The 14,430-nt window shown below is 40.8% G+C and overlaps 1 protein-coding gene across 1 annotated transcript in view; it reads right to left on the bottom strand.

The window, feature by feature from the left end:
- The window catches only part of FAT4 (FAT atypical cadherin 4), a 227,100-nt gene that overhangs the window by 27,215 nt on the left and 185,455 nt on the right, over positions 1–14,430 (bottom strand). Inside the window, exons 10-11 of the mRNA XM_074950834.1 lie at positions 5,868–5,972; positions 862–1,169 (exon numbers count right to left, since the gene is read on the bottom strand). Of these exons, the coding sequence (XP_074806935.1) occupies positions 862–1,169; positions 5,868–5,972 (413 nt within the window). The remainder of the gene's footprint in view (positions 1–861; positions 1,170–5,867; positions 5,973–14,430) is intronic.

The raw sequence follows: 14,430 nt of genomic DNA, 5'->3' as shown, positions 1-14,430 counted from the left end.
ACTGCTTCTAGCCTGACATGCAAAACAAAACTTGGAACCCCAACCATGTATTGTACTCATGGACTGACTTTAGTTTCAGGCATGTGGGGAACATTGCTTAGGAGATAATGTTAAGAAAGGAGCACAGAGAAAACACAAAAAGAAAAAAATCCACTGCAAAAAAAACCTGGTAAAAAATGGAAAAGGGCAGAGCACCATGAATAAGACAACCATTTGTACTAGCCTAGATTTTTGGGCAGTTCTTCTGTCCCTGATTCATTGCATAAGCTTCTTTTCAACTAAAAGATGTTTGTTTTAAAAATCATGAAACCTTTGAAAAAATACATGGGTTTAAATGATAGAAGAAGAAAAAAAAGACTGGAAGCAGGACAAGTTTTGTAACATCTCTAAAAGTTTAAGACACTCACAGAATCCAAAGATCCCAAGAAATCTGCTCATCTCTACTGTAGCTATAGTATATAATTGTGAAGCATCTACACTCATTCTCTTAGGGTCCACTGTAGTATCACTAGATAATTAGACTTCACTAATAATCTTCCCATGTCGCTAGACAATTAGTCTTCACTAATAATCTTCCCCACTGTCTGCAGTAGTTAATTAGTCTTCTGGATAGCTCTTTAGCTCATTGAGTATTTTTGTTCCCATTTTTTCAAATTCAGATTTTTTTTTTATTCTGAGAAAACCATTATAATTCTTCAAGCCTTCTGGACAAGATGCAAATTACAGTGTTTTCCCAAAGCTGGAGGTAAAGCTAGCGAATACAACTTTAACAAGTTTTATATTCGTTTGTGCTTACATGGAAGCCAAAGTGACTTGAAACTGAATGAACGTTTACTTAATTCTCAGTGGAGCATTTCTTACCATTCCAGCCCTCCGGGCAATAACAGTGTGAAACTGGCCATCAGACACTTTCTTCGTTGTAGTAAGTTTATACGTGCCACTGCCAAGGTTGTAGGAGAATCTCAGCCTTTCTTCTGTTATTTCCAGAGCCAGGAATTCTGCCCGTTCTCCAGTCTGGTTGTCATAGTTATACAGCATTAAGGCATTACTTTTGATGGTTGCAAACTTTATATAAATATAATTGTTGTTTGGATCCATAGTGGGAAATTCCATATAGGACAACTCTTCAAATCCATAACTATTCAATTCACAATGATTTCCAAAGACACCTATAAAAAGAAAAATATGTCTGTTATCAAATTGTTTTTACCCCATTTAATCAAAGTGTAGGACATAAAGCACGGAGTTCAGTGCTTTTAGATTGTTTATGACATGAGTTTCTTAAAAGCACCTTAAAAAGCCATAAATAAAAACATATACATCTTGGACAAAAACAGTTATTGCCCAAAGTGTTATTTGTTAAAGTACCTACATTCCAAAACAAAAAATGAAGTATAGACAACTGGATAAAAAGCAAAGCATACTGTTGTTAACTTATAGAGGGGGTTTGAAAAAAACTTTTGAGTTGAAATTGTGTCAAATATAGGTATCAATGGACATAATGTATTTTAATCCAAATATGGGGATGTATTTGTTACTGAACATATAGATATTGATGTTCACTTTCCATTCTGACAGGTTTCAGAGTAACAGCCGTGTTAGTCTGTATTCACAAAAAGAAAAGGAGTACTTGTGGCACCTTAGAGACTAACCAATTTATTTGAGCATGAGCTTTCGTGAGCTACAGCTCACTTCATCAGATGCATACTGTGGAAAGTGTAGAAGATCTTTTTATATACACACAAAGCATGAAAAAATACCTCCTCCCACCCCACTCTCCTGCTGGTAATAGCTTATCTAAAGTGATCACTCTCCTTACAATGTGTATGATAATCAAGTTGGGCCATTTCCAGCACAAATCCAGGTTTTCTCACCCTTCCCCCCCCCCCCCCCCCCGCCCACATACACACACACAAACCCACTCTCCTGCTGGTAATAGCTTATCTAAAGTGACCACTCTCCTTACAATGTGTATGATAATCAAGGTGGGCCATTTCCAGCACAAATCCAGGGTTTAACAAGAACGTCTAGGGGGAGGGGGAGGTAGGAAAAAACAAGGGGAAATAGGTTACCTGGCATAATGACTTAGCCACTCCCAGTCTCTATTCAAGCCTAAGTTAATTGTATCCAATTTGCAAATGAATTCCAATTCAACAGTTTCTCGCTGGAGTCTGGATTTGAAGTTTTTTTGTTGTAATATAGCAACTTTCATGTCTGTAATCGCGTGACCAGAGAGATTGAAGTGTTCTCCGACTGGTTTATGAATGTTATAATTCTTGACATCTGATTTGCGTCCATTTATTCTTTTATGTAGAGACTGTCCAGTTTGACCAATGTACATGGCAGAGAGGCATTGCTGGCACATGATGGCATATATCACATTGGTGGATGTGCAGGTGAACGAGCCGCTGATAGTGTGGCTGATGTTACTAGGCCCTATGATGGTGTCCTCTGAATAGATATGTGGGCACAGTTGGCAACGGGCTTTGTTGCAAGGATAGGTTCCTGGGTTAGTGGTTCTGTTGTGTGGTATGTGGTTGGTGGTGAGTATTTGCTTCAGGTTGGGGGGCTGTCTGTAGGCAAGGACTGGCCTGTCTCCCAAGATTTGTGAGAGTGTTGGGTCATCCTTCAGGATAAGTTGTAGATCCTTAATAATGCGTTGGAGGGGTTTTAGTTGGGGGCTGAAGGTGACGGCTAGTGGCGTTCTGTTATTTTCTTTGTTAGGCCTGTCCTGTAGTAGGTGACTTCTGGGAACTCTTCTGGCTCTATCAATCTGTTTCTTCACTTCCGCAGGTGGGTATTGTAGTTGTAAGAATGCTTGATAGAGATCTTGTAGGTGTTTGTCTCTGTCTGAGGGGTTGGAGCAAATGCGGTTGTATCGCAGAGCTTGGCTGTAGACGATGGATCCTGTGGTGTGGTCAGGGTGAAAGCTGGAGGCATGTAGGTAGGAATAGCGGTCAGTAGGTTTCCGGTATAGGGTGGTGTTTATGTGACCATCGTTTATTAGCACTGTAGTGTCCAGGAAGTGGATCTCTTGTGTGGACTGGACCAGGCTGAGGTTGATGGTGGGATGGAAATCAGATGTCAAGAATTATAACATTCATAAACCAGTCGGAGAACACTTCAATCTCTCTGGTCACGCGATTACAGACATGAAAGTTGCTATATTACAACAAAAAACTTCAAATCCAGACTCCAGCGAGAAACTGTTGAATTGGAATTCATTTGCAAATTGGATACAATTAACTTAGGCTTGAATAGAGACTGGGAGTGGCTAAGTCATTATGCAAGGTAACCTATTTCCCCTTGTTTTTTCCTACCCCCCCCCCCAGATGTTCTTGTTAAACCCTGGATTTGTGCTGGAAATGGCCCACCTTGATTATCATACACATTGTAAGGAGAGTGGTCACTTTAGATAAGCTATTACCAGCAGGAGAGTGGGGTGGGAGGAGGTATTTTTCCATGCTTTGTGTGTATATAAAAAGATCTTCTACACTTTCCACAGTATGCATCCGATGAACTGAGCTGTAGCTCACGAAAGCTTATGCTCAAATAAATTGGTTAGTCTCTAAGGTGCCACAAGTACTACTTTCCATTCTGTTTCCCATTCCACTTGTACAACCTGAGATTGATTTATAGCTAACTAGCTGATGCAGCTTCATTCTTCTTCTCTCTCCCTCCCACCAACTCTGTGTTTGTATTTATTTGTGCTGGTTCTTTTTCCATTTAGTTTTTGAAATGAATTGTATTGTTACTGCAATGCTGAGCCAAAGAATTTTCCCCACAAATATTTGTGGACTTGTGTCAAATAACGTGAAGAGAAATTCAAGCCAAGGTGGAATGCATCTTATTAAATTGTGATTGTTCCATTCCTTCTTGAATTTGGCTATGCATTATCTATTAGTCCTTAGCGTTCAAGTCCACAATAAACTTAAAATATACTAAGCCTTGTCTAGGAGGATGTACATATTTTTTCTTTGCTATAATCTGGCTACAAACATCTGAGCCTTCCACTTTCTCAGTATTTTATTTAACTGAATATATATGTGCACTCCATACATTTCTTTCCAAATGTCATTGAACTGTGTAATTACTTTTCTTGTTTTCTATCTTAATCTCTAAAAGTTAGATGCATTTATAATGAAATCTGATTATAAATATAGAAACTGAGTAATTCTCTGAGAAAAATGATATAATATAGGATAAGCAATTCATTACAAGTGCAAGACAGATGAAAGTTTGCACAACAAACCAGTTAACAATGTGTTCTGAGAAACATTTTTCTAAGATAGGGTTACTCTTTTGGCTGCCTTTTAAAATATTTGTTTATTTTTTCAGCTTTTTTCTTTTTCTGTTTATTTGTTTTATTTAACATCATTCTTTTCTACATGAACAAAGACAATCCACAATGGATCTGCATTCAGACCCAAGCTTTGTGTGACTGTACCAAGTAGGGTGACCAGACAGCAAGTGTGAAAAATCAGGATAGAGGGTGTGTGTGTGGGGGGGGGTAATAGGAGCCTATATAAGAAAAAGCCTGAAATATTGGGACTGTCGCCATGAAATCGGAACATCTCGTCACCGTAGTACCAAGATCTCTGAAGTTTCCCTTTATGTTTTGTATCATTTCTGGCTGCTCAATTTCCTGGTAAAAATTAGTGATAATTAACTTCAAGTAATTATTAAAATACGTTGATAGGACTGTATGAATTCCTTGTTTTATTCTTAGAATTTAGATCTAGAAACACTGCAAAGTTTTAATAGAATACAATAAACAGAATGGACCGGGATTAGTGTGGAATGATTCGGTAATGTGTTTTGATCTTTCCATGTCTTTATTAATGCTTTTTAGCAAGGTCAAGTGCCATACTCAATATCTGAGATTATGTTGCTCATGAACAGAAGAGTTAATTACGTTTACTGATTCCTTGCCTGCATATTTTTGAGGAGTTGTGAATACAAATGTGATTATATTGTAAGACCACTGAAATAAAACAGAAACTCCCCTTCTATAGCTAGAAAACAAAATATGATGCCTTCTTTGCAAATTATTAGTGTGTGGACCAACAGAACTTGATTGTGGAACTTACAATATATAATTTGCAATCTTTACACCTACTGTAACTGTATATTTATTCAGAACTCAGTGGTGTGACCTGCACTCAAAAGGACTCCTTGTGTAAGGAAGTGTTCACCAATGCAAATAAGGGCTGCACAACCTAGGACTCAGAATATTTCTGGGCTTTTCATCTGAGAAATGTCTGCCCCTCTCTTCTGGAACACCAGTAAAATACTCCAAAGGAAAATAAGGGAAAACTGTAGCTTTAAGGAATCCAAAAGTGGGGGCAGCATGGAACCCAAACAATCCAGGGGAGTTCAGTGAGGGATTGTACAGGAAGTGATGAGTGATCAGGTGCAACCCGAGCAGCCTGGCCCTTTGTGGGTTGGTGTGAAGAGGGGGAAGGGTGTAGGAAGGCAGCTGTGATTGTGAGCTGGGCATACAAAGCGGGAGGCATCTTGCACACGTGCACGTGTACACACACACATACACACAATCTCAAGGGCCAATAAAATCTGGCCCTAAGTGTACACCAGGAAAAATCTCCTCCCTTCCCTTTTGTTCTCATGTAGACGAAACAGAAAGTGATATTATAAATCACTAAGGATTTCTTAAATAGATGCTTTTTTCTCTTAACTGGACTGTATTTTAACCGTATGTCATGGGACCTTAATGATTTGGGATAGGCATGTGATTTATTTTGATAAATTGAAATTAACATAAATAAATATAGGTTTTATTTAAGTGAACCTGAAGAAGTCAGTATATCTATGAAATGTTAACCAAAAAAACCCCAACAACAACTTACCAAATGGACAGTGACAATAATATCCTTCCACTCCATTTTGACAGGATCCTCCATTGAAACAGGGGTTGCATTCACAGTAATTGACAGCAGATTCACATGTTTTCCCTGCAATCAGATAACCAAACGAACGTCCACGTTAGAGTTTTCATGTCAGTTTCAACACGGGTCTTACATTAGGCCAACGAGCTTATGAACCCTGAATATATTTTCCAACTGTGCCTGAGAAAGGAAGAATGATCCCATGGGTCAGTCACAGGATTGGGAGTCAAGAGACTGAGATTCTATTCCTGGATCTGCTACAGATTTACTGTGTGAGGTTGAGAAATTTACTTAACTCCTTAGTGTCTCAAGTTATTATCTCACAGAGCATGTTGTGAGGCTTAATAAATTGATGTTTGTAAAGTGCACTGAGCGCATCAAATATATAGCTGGGAAGTATTGTTATCCCTATTTTTTTGAGTGCACTGAACTCATCAGGGTGATGGGAATCAAGGATAAAGAAAGTATAACTTGAATGAGTTTGAATATAGCAGGTTTAACACAGGCAGCTATTATAAGATTTTTTGTATCTTTTCCCATCCATTATGAGCTTCTTCCAGAATTGGAGGGACCACGGTCCTCTGGAGCTAAAGCATGTTACTTTAGAGCCAGTTTTCTTCTGAACAGACACTGTCACATGTGCTGAATATTATTCACTAGAGAATAAACTGATGCCTTATAATTCATTTCAACAAGCCTAAATGACAAGTATTTTTGCATTATGTACTCTGTACATAAATGAAAGAATAATAGCAAGAGAAATTATAAGAGCTACCACAAGTATATACAGGAGTACCAAACTAAAATGCTGTTCACATGTAAACAATAATGATGTCCCCAATTGAAATAATAAACTAGATTTCTCTTTTCTGAGGTGATCAGATACTGTAGTGGTGCTTGAATAAACCCCATTTTCCCAACCCATCACCTCCATCTTTGCATCCCTCCACTGGTTCTTCCTTTTCCACTGCATCAAGCACAAACTACTGGTCTTCATTTTTAATTCCCTTCATGGCTTAGCTGCACCCTATTATCATCCCTTATGTGGTTTACATATGTTGATACCTGCCTCTTAGTGATACCAGCCTTTATTGCAGGGGTGGACAAACTTTTTGGCCCGAGGGCCACATCTGGGTAGGGAAATTGCTTGCAGGGCCGGAGCAGGGGGTTGGGGTGTGGGGGCAGAGTGCGGGGTGTGGGAGGGGGTGTGCTGTGCAAGAAGGGGCTCAGGGCAAGGGGGTGGGGCATGGAAGGGTGTGGAGTGTATGAGGGGGCTCACGGAAAGGGCGTTAGGGAGTGCAGGAGGGGGCTCAGTCAGGGGGTAGAGGTGCTGGAGGGGTGCGGGGTGCAGGAGGGGGCTCGGGCAGGGGGTTAGGGTACAGGAGGGGTGTGGGATGCGGCAGGGGGCTGGAGTGCAGGAGGGGTGCGGGGTGCAAGAATGGGCTCAGGGCAGGGAGTTGGGGTGTAGGAGGGGGGCGGGGTGTGGCAGGGGGCTCAGGGAAGGGAGTTGGGGTGCGGGGTGCAGGAGGAGTTCAGGCTCCAGCCTGGTGCCGCTTACCTAGAGCGGCTCCGGGGTGGCAGTGGCACGGACCGGTGCCAGGTCACTCATGTCCCATGATGGTAATGGGCAGTATGCAGTACTCTCTCCTTGGTCAAGATCCTACATTTCTGAGTACTTTGGATACTCTTAAATCCATTTAGAAAACCAGGGTTCTACTGTGCTAACTTGTTTAGCACTCTAGAAATTTTGCAACGTGTCTGCTTGTTTTCAGTACTTTTTGGTGAGGGGTTATACGTTTAAAATTAAACAAAAAAAAGTGTTCAGGCACTTAACCTGCACAGGCTGTCTAAATCAGTCGGCACCAGCAATATGGTAAGAAAGTGTTGGGAAAAGCCTTTTTGGTTAATATTAAACTCTTAACTTTACCAAAGGTACGGGAAGCAGGTCCAATGCCTGTATCTGATCATATATTTTTTTTAGGGGGGTGGGTTATTTTACATTTTTTTCTTTTTCTTCTTCTTACATGCAAGAAGGAGTCTAATCTTTCTGATCTTAGATATAGCTGTTTTATTTAAACCTTAAAAAAATAGTATCCTCAAAATATTGATCTTTGATTGTGTTCAAGTAGGAGATAATATGTGGGGTACAAATAATAAACTTGATCCACTGACATTTCTCAGTAGTTGTCAAAATTCAAAGCTAATAATGCTAGTCTTTATGATCTTAATCTAACTAAAGCAAACTCAATGTTGATCTTTTTCTTCTTCCTCATTATCCACTAAGTCAGCTAAAGAGCTTGGATGTTTACAGTTTTTAACAATGTTTTCTTCACAATTAACAATGGTTTGAACAATTGATGATACCAGTAAAAGTTAGTTTACACTCCTACCAGCTGTTTTGACACAGGAGAAAAAGTTCCCTCCGATTACGGTAGATCAGGGGGCTCTTTAAACTAACATTTATTAAGAATAAAGAGAAAATCCAAGTTATATCTGCTGCTCACTAAAGTCTTGAGAGGAATATGTCTCTTCATGTCTCTTCATGTGCTGATTCAAAGTTGTCTTTGAACCAATACAGATCACTTATCCTCTTCAAATCAGTGCTACACTCACTCTTCTCGAAGGCAAGAACCCTATAAATCAGAATCAGGGGAACAAAAGTAGAACACAGGAGGGCTATTTCAATTTAACTTTATGGATTCTCCACATGAGCAATTTCAAAAATTCTTTTGATAAGAAGGCCTTTAAGAAAGTCTGGTAACCAGGCAGAGAGAGATAAACTGTCATCATAGATTAAAAACAGAATAAGAGCTAGGAAGTAAAAAACAAAACAAAACCAGAAATAAGAGACATGCCTACATATAGATCTATAAAATCAACAGATTTAGCTATTTAGTTCAATAGGAGTGGAACCGAGCCCTTTATTGGTACCATGTCTGTAGCTCTCTATCTGTAAAGCCAAACTGCCATAGCCCTATGAATCCAACTAGATAGCCTCAGTGAAAGAGAAAAAATAATATGTTTTAGAAACCTCCAAAATATTTTAAAATAGCTTTTCCATAAGCCATGGTATCACAGTTTTAATGTTCTGAAACAAAATACACCAAGCCAAGAATAAAATGTTTTTTTCTCAGCAGAAAGTACAGATTCTCTGCTCTCTGGCATGTTTCTACTTGTGATGGTTCATGAGATATTAAACCTTAAAGGTATCCCTTCTCCAGAACTGAATATCTTTCCATCCTGACAGTCAGACAATTAAGCAATTCTGTGGGAAAATTTGGTAGCTGGGAGAGGACATTTCTCTAGCAGATAGGTTTTAAAAAATAAAAAAGATGGCTCTTGGAAGGTGTTTGAAGGTTACCTATTTCTATGGCACAAATCTTAGCACACAAACACTAGCTTTCCAGCTTTAGTAACAAAACTATTCTAAGGGTACATCTTCACTACCTGCGAGATCGGAGGGTAGTGATCGATCTATCGGGAATCCCCAAATTGACGCCTGTACTCTACCTCAGCAGGAGGAGTAAGGGGAGTCGATGGGGGAGCCGCCGCGGTCGACTCGCTGCCATGAGGACGGTCAGGTAAGTTGCACTACGATACTTTGACTTCAGCTACGCGTACAGTATAGCTGAAGTTGCGTATCTTAGTTCGAACCCTTCCCAGTGTAGCCCAGGCCTTAGAAAACATAGCATGTTTACCTCTCCCATCTGCTTAATTGGGGTAGGCCTATAGCTGTGGGAGCCGATTACATCTTTTAACATCTGATTAATGTAAATTATGCTAGTTTGAGTTTTAATAGTTTAACTGTATATGAATTACATCTGCAGTGAGGTGTCCACTACATGTAAATTCTCGCATATAAATCTGGGTTTGGTGGGAAAAGTTTGCAAATTTACTGTTATTTTCCTGTTCTGTTTGGTGTAAAATGCATTTGTATTCAGAGATCCACTTGTTTTATCTGCAAAGACTAAAATAGAACTATTTTCCATGATCAGAGAATGAACACAGACATCAGTAAAGGACAGACTGTGAACTCCTTCCTCATATTGCTGAGCAGTTAATTACCTGAGTAATCCCATTCATTCCAATGGGATTACTTGGGTGAAACACTGCTCACCAATGTGAGTAATGGATTCTTAATCTGGCCTTAAGTGCTTACTTCCATTGTTTTACTTAGAGATGCTTCCTATGACTTTAATTAAACTCGCAAGTTTGGGGTTTTCTAAACACACTCCTCAGGGCATTTTTCACAAAGTTTCACTGCTCTAAGATTAATAACATGTGTGTCAAATCGTAATGTTTTGATGAGTGAGCACATTGATTTGCTTAGGTAAACTATGGCCTGGAGTTAAACATATCGTCAAATGATTATTAACTTTTCAGTACTATGGGAAATTCATCTTTAAAATTTCATTTTCACAGATCTGGATTACTGTGCATCTGTTAGCCAAAGACTCATCTTTATTTTGATGAGATATAGAAAGTAATTTTGTTTCCATATGTTTGAGTGCTTCAAGTTTATCAAATGTGAGGAAAGGGAAGAATCAGTCAATGATTTTTAATCCAGGGTGACTCAGGTATGCCAAGTCTTAATATTCGTGGGGCATATAGCTGCATCCAGTGGCTGATACAGTATGTCAGGCTAATAGATATTCCCACACAAACCAAAACCTTTGTTAGCTTTCAGTTACAATTGCTGGAATGCATCTTCTTCCAAAATACAGTTAAATAGGCACTGAATAGTTGTCTTTAAACACCCCATCTACGTTCCCCTTCTCAGCCTCAACTTCTTCCTTTCCAGAGCCCAGACTCCATGTCATCCCAAGCAACCAACAGATAGAGATCTTTGAGCTCATTTTTATAATGTTCATTTTTATAACAATTTTTAAATTAAATTAAATAATCATAAAAATAAAGGGGAAATGGACAGTGATTTGTAGTAGGATTAAGGGAACTAGGCTGGATATTGAGGCTGAAAAACTAGTGTAGGCAGTGGGATCCACAGGTTTAGCACAGAACTATGCTGTCCAGCCCCACTCAAGAGTTCTGCTCCCCAGTCCTTGCTACTAACTTTTATGCCTCCCCTCTTATTCATGACCTCTCACACCTAGCACGCAGTCCCTCAGACAATTAAGCTCAGCAGCTGAGTCCCTGCATATCACTGACTTCCTGAGGTCTGCCTGCTGATGAATCATAGGAGGTTTGTCAGGATGAGCACTTAGGCCTGGATCCACAAAGATAGTTAGGCACTTATGGTGTGTTCTACGAAGGGACTCAGGTGTCTTAGAATGAGAGCCACAACCCCCGCCCTGCAGCATGCTAGGCGGGGAGCTGCCTAAGCTAGCCAATGTGAGACACTGATGGAGGTGTGTGGGGGGGTGCTATCCCCCTCCCCACAGAGGTAGGCGTCTAAGTCTGGGCTGCAGGGAGGCACCTATCTCTGCTTGCCATCAACGAATGTGAACCTTAACAGGTAGATTCACAATAGCAGAGCTCAAACTAGCACACTGAAAAGAGTGTGGACATTGCAGCTCAGGGGACAGCTCACTCTCCAACTTCCATCCTCTGTAATACCTCTATTCAGTGGAGGATGCAGTTTGTCAGGATGGTGGATTCCTTCCTGATTTGGGCATGGGAAGAAGAAAAAATGATCTTTATGCCACTGACAAAAACTCCCAGAGAGACTGATTAATTAGGGACAGTGTTAATTAATATTGACAAGATCAGGCTCCTACAGTCAGCATGAAAGGTTGCAGACAAATGAAACAACAGATCATATTTCAAATCACTAAGAACCAAACCATTTGTTAATGAAATTATAACTATGTGTACCAACTGAAAGCTGCTGGGTTAAACTTTGGGATGTTTACATTGCATGCCTCAATATGCCCATCTTTTAAACTGATTCTTTTGTTAATTTAATTTTGAATTTGAAACAATTTAACAAATCTACATTCCTTTATCCTAATAAGGCCTGGAAAATAGGAAATGAAGGGTTCATGGGCAGGGCAGGCAAACTACGGGAAGCCACGAAGTATATTCCTTTTAGAAAGTGATTCTTTTCAAAACAAAACCTGATCATCATTAATAGACATAATTATAACAGACTGTTTAAACCTTAATGATGTTGCTCTGAGGTAATCTGTCTTTATAATGCTATTCCGTGGAATGAGCTAAATTGCCTCCACAGTGTGATGAAGTGACATGCAGCTGACAAAACATAATCAATCAAATAAAAGTAAGTCTACCCTCTCGGTCTTGAAGTAAGCTATTACAAAGATCTACAACTCATGTACTCTAATTTACAGGGAACAGAAGGCCTGTGTTGGAAAGCACTAATATCCACACACGAGAAGTACAGAGATGGTGTCTCTTGATGGTGAATGCAAATTCAGTTATGAGGTACAGTATTTTTGAGAGCAGCCATTAAAACTATACATATGGTGCACTAGCTCTTTCTACCTAGCATCCGAAATGGAATTATTCATCTCCTTATAGGTAAGGGGAGGGACAAAAGTATGTTGGCTGCTTCTCTTTCACTTAGGCACACAGAGAGTATATTCATGAAGATACAATTTCGTGCTTTCTTTGTTAAATCAGTATAGCTGTCTTTAGTCAAATACTTTTTATTTATTTCTTTTTTTGGAAAACAATGTTAAAGGGAAACAGGGTTAATCCTACAACCCTTTCCCCCATTTCTATTTTGGTATGTTGGCAATAAAATAATCACACACATGCATACTATACATGTGACTTAGGTGATCCAGTCTCACTACAGAAATAACCAATAGTGAACAGTCAAGGACAACAGTTCACAAACAATCCATATGCTGAAACTTGCTTGCATAAACTATGTGGCAAATTTTTGTGAATAATTCATTCACAGAACTCAGGACATATTTGTGAACAGTTTTCAGGCAGGAAAAAAAAAGGGCTAAATTTAAATTGTGAGCAAATTATCCAATTAGCTCTACTGTTCTCCAACTTTAAAAGTTATTTTGCTTTATTGATTAAAAACTTTAGCATCTTTATTTTTCTCTCAGGTATTTAGTCTTCAGGGACTTAAGTAACATTTAATTCTAACTGCTTATCAGCAGAAAGGAACGATCAGTTGACTTTTTTCTCATATCTTTGAATTAGAATGCTATGTTTCCTGAAAGGTCAGGTAATCTATGAAGTTTAGCAAAAAGAAAAGGAGTACTTGTGGCACCTTAGAGACTAACAAATTTATTTGAGCATAAGCTTTCGTGAGCTACAGCTCACTTCGTTGGTGAGGTGAGGTCTCCAAGGTGCCACAAGTCCTCCTTTTCTTTTTGCGAATACAGACTATCATGGCTGCTACTCTGAAACCTATGAAGTTTAGAACTCCCAAATCTTGAAAACGTCTAACTCACGGATTTTCTGTTTTACAATTATTTGTACTGACACATAGTTTTAACCAGCATATAAGGGTACCACGTAGAGTATATAGTTTGAAAACTACTCCTGTAGTTTTTTCTGTGCCAAAAAATAAAAAATTCTGCACGTTAAAAAAATAAAAATTCTGCATACAATATTTTAAAATTCTGCAAATGTTATTTGTCACTAAATAAAATATGCAGGCTCCAGCATGGCGGAACACAGGCCACTGGCTGCATGGAGGTGGGAGATCACCCTGCAGCCCGCCCCCCGCCCCTCCCCAGGGACATGAACTCAATGGTGAGGCTGCACCCAACATTGACACATGGCAGGGGCTGGGCCTGCCCCAGAAAAAGCATGAGGCCCTGCCCCTCCATGCCAGGCACACCAGGTATGGGCAGGCAGGCTCAGCCCAGCAGGATCCAGGTATGGAGGGTTAGTGTGGGGGGATCAAGGTGTGGGGTGAGAGGGTTCTGTGAAGGCCAATTTGGGTGCAGGCCACTCAGTGGGAGGTCTGGATGCAGGGGGATCTGGATGCACCGGGGCTCACTGCAGGGGCTCCAGGTGCAGGGAGAATGGGACTCTGAAGTGGGGTACAGGTGAAGGTGGCTGGGGCTCAGTGGAGGGGGCCGGGTGTGGGGGTCTGAGTTCGGTGGGATTTAGCAAGCTTAGTGGGGGTTCCAGGTGTTGGGGGAATGGGGCTTGGTGGGGTGGGGGTCCGGGTGCAATTGATTGGGGCTCAGTGGGATGGTGGTCCAGGTGCAGGAGGCACATTGGGGTGGTCCAGGTGCATGCAGGGGGCTTGTCGGAGTGGGGCTCTGGGTGCAGGGGTGGAGGTCCAGATGCAGAGGGGTGGGGCTCGGCAGGTGAGTGGTCTGGGTGCAGGGGTAGGGACCCAGATGCAGGGGTAGGGGTTAAGCAGGGGTCCGGATGCGAGAGGGGGCTTGGCAGGGAGTGGGGATTCAAATACGGGGGGCTCACTGAGGGATGGTCTGGGTACAGAGGTGGGGGTCTGGATGCAGCGGGAGGAGATTGATGGGGCATTCTGGGTGCAGGGGGACCCCCCCCAGCCAAGCCTCACCCTCCCACACTCCCAACCCCTCCCACCAAGCTCCTGGACCCAAAC

The sequence above is a fragment of the Natator depressus genome, chromosome 4, assembly GCF_965152275.1.
Source record: "Natator depressus isolate rNatDep1 chromosome 4, rNatDep2.hap1, whole genome shotgun sequence".
Taxonomy (NCBI): Eukaryota; Metazoa; Chordata; order Testudines; family Cheloniidae; genus Natator; species Natator depressus.
Note: the sequence above shows the minus strand (reverse complement) of the source record. Positions and strands in the feature narration are given on the sequence as shown.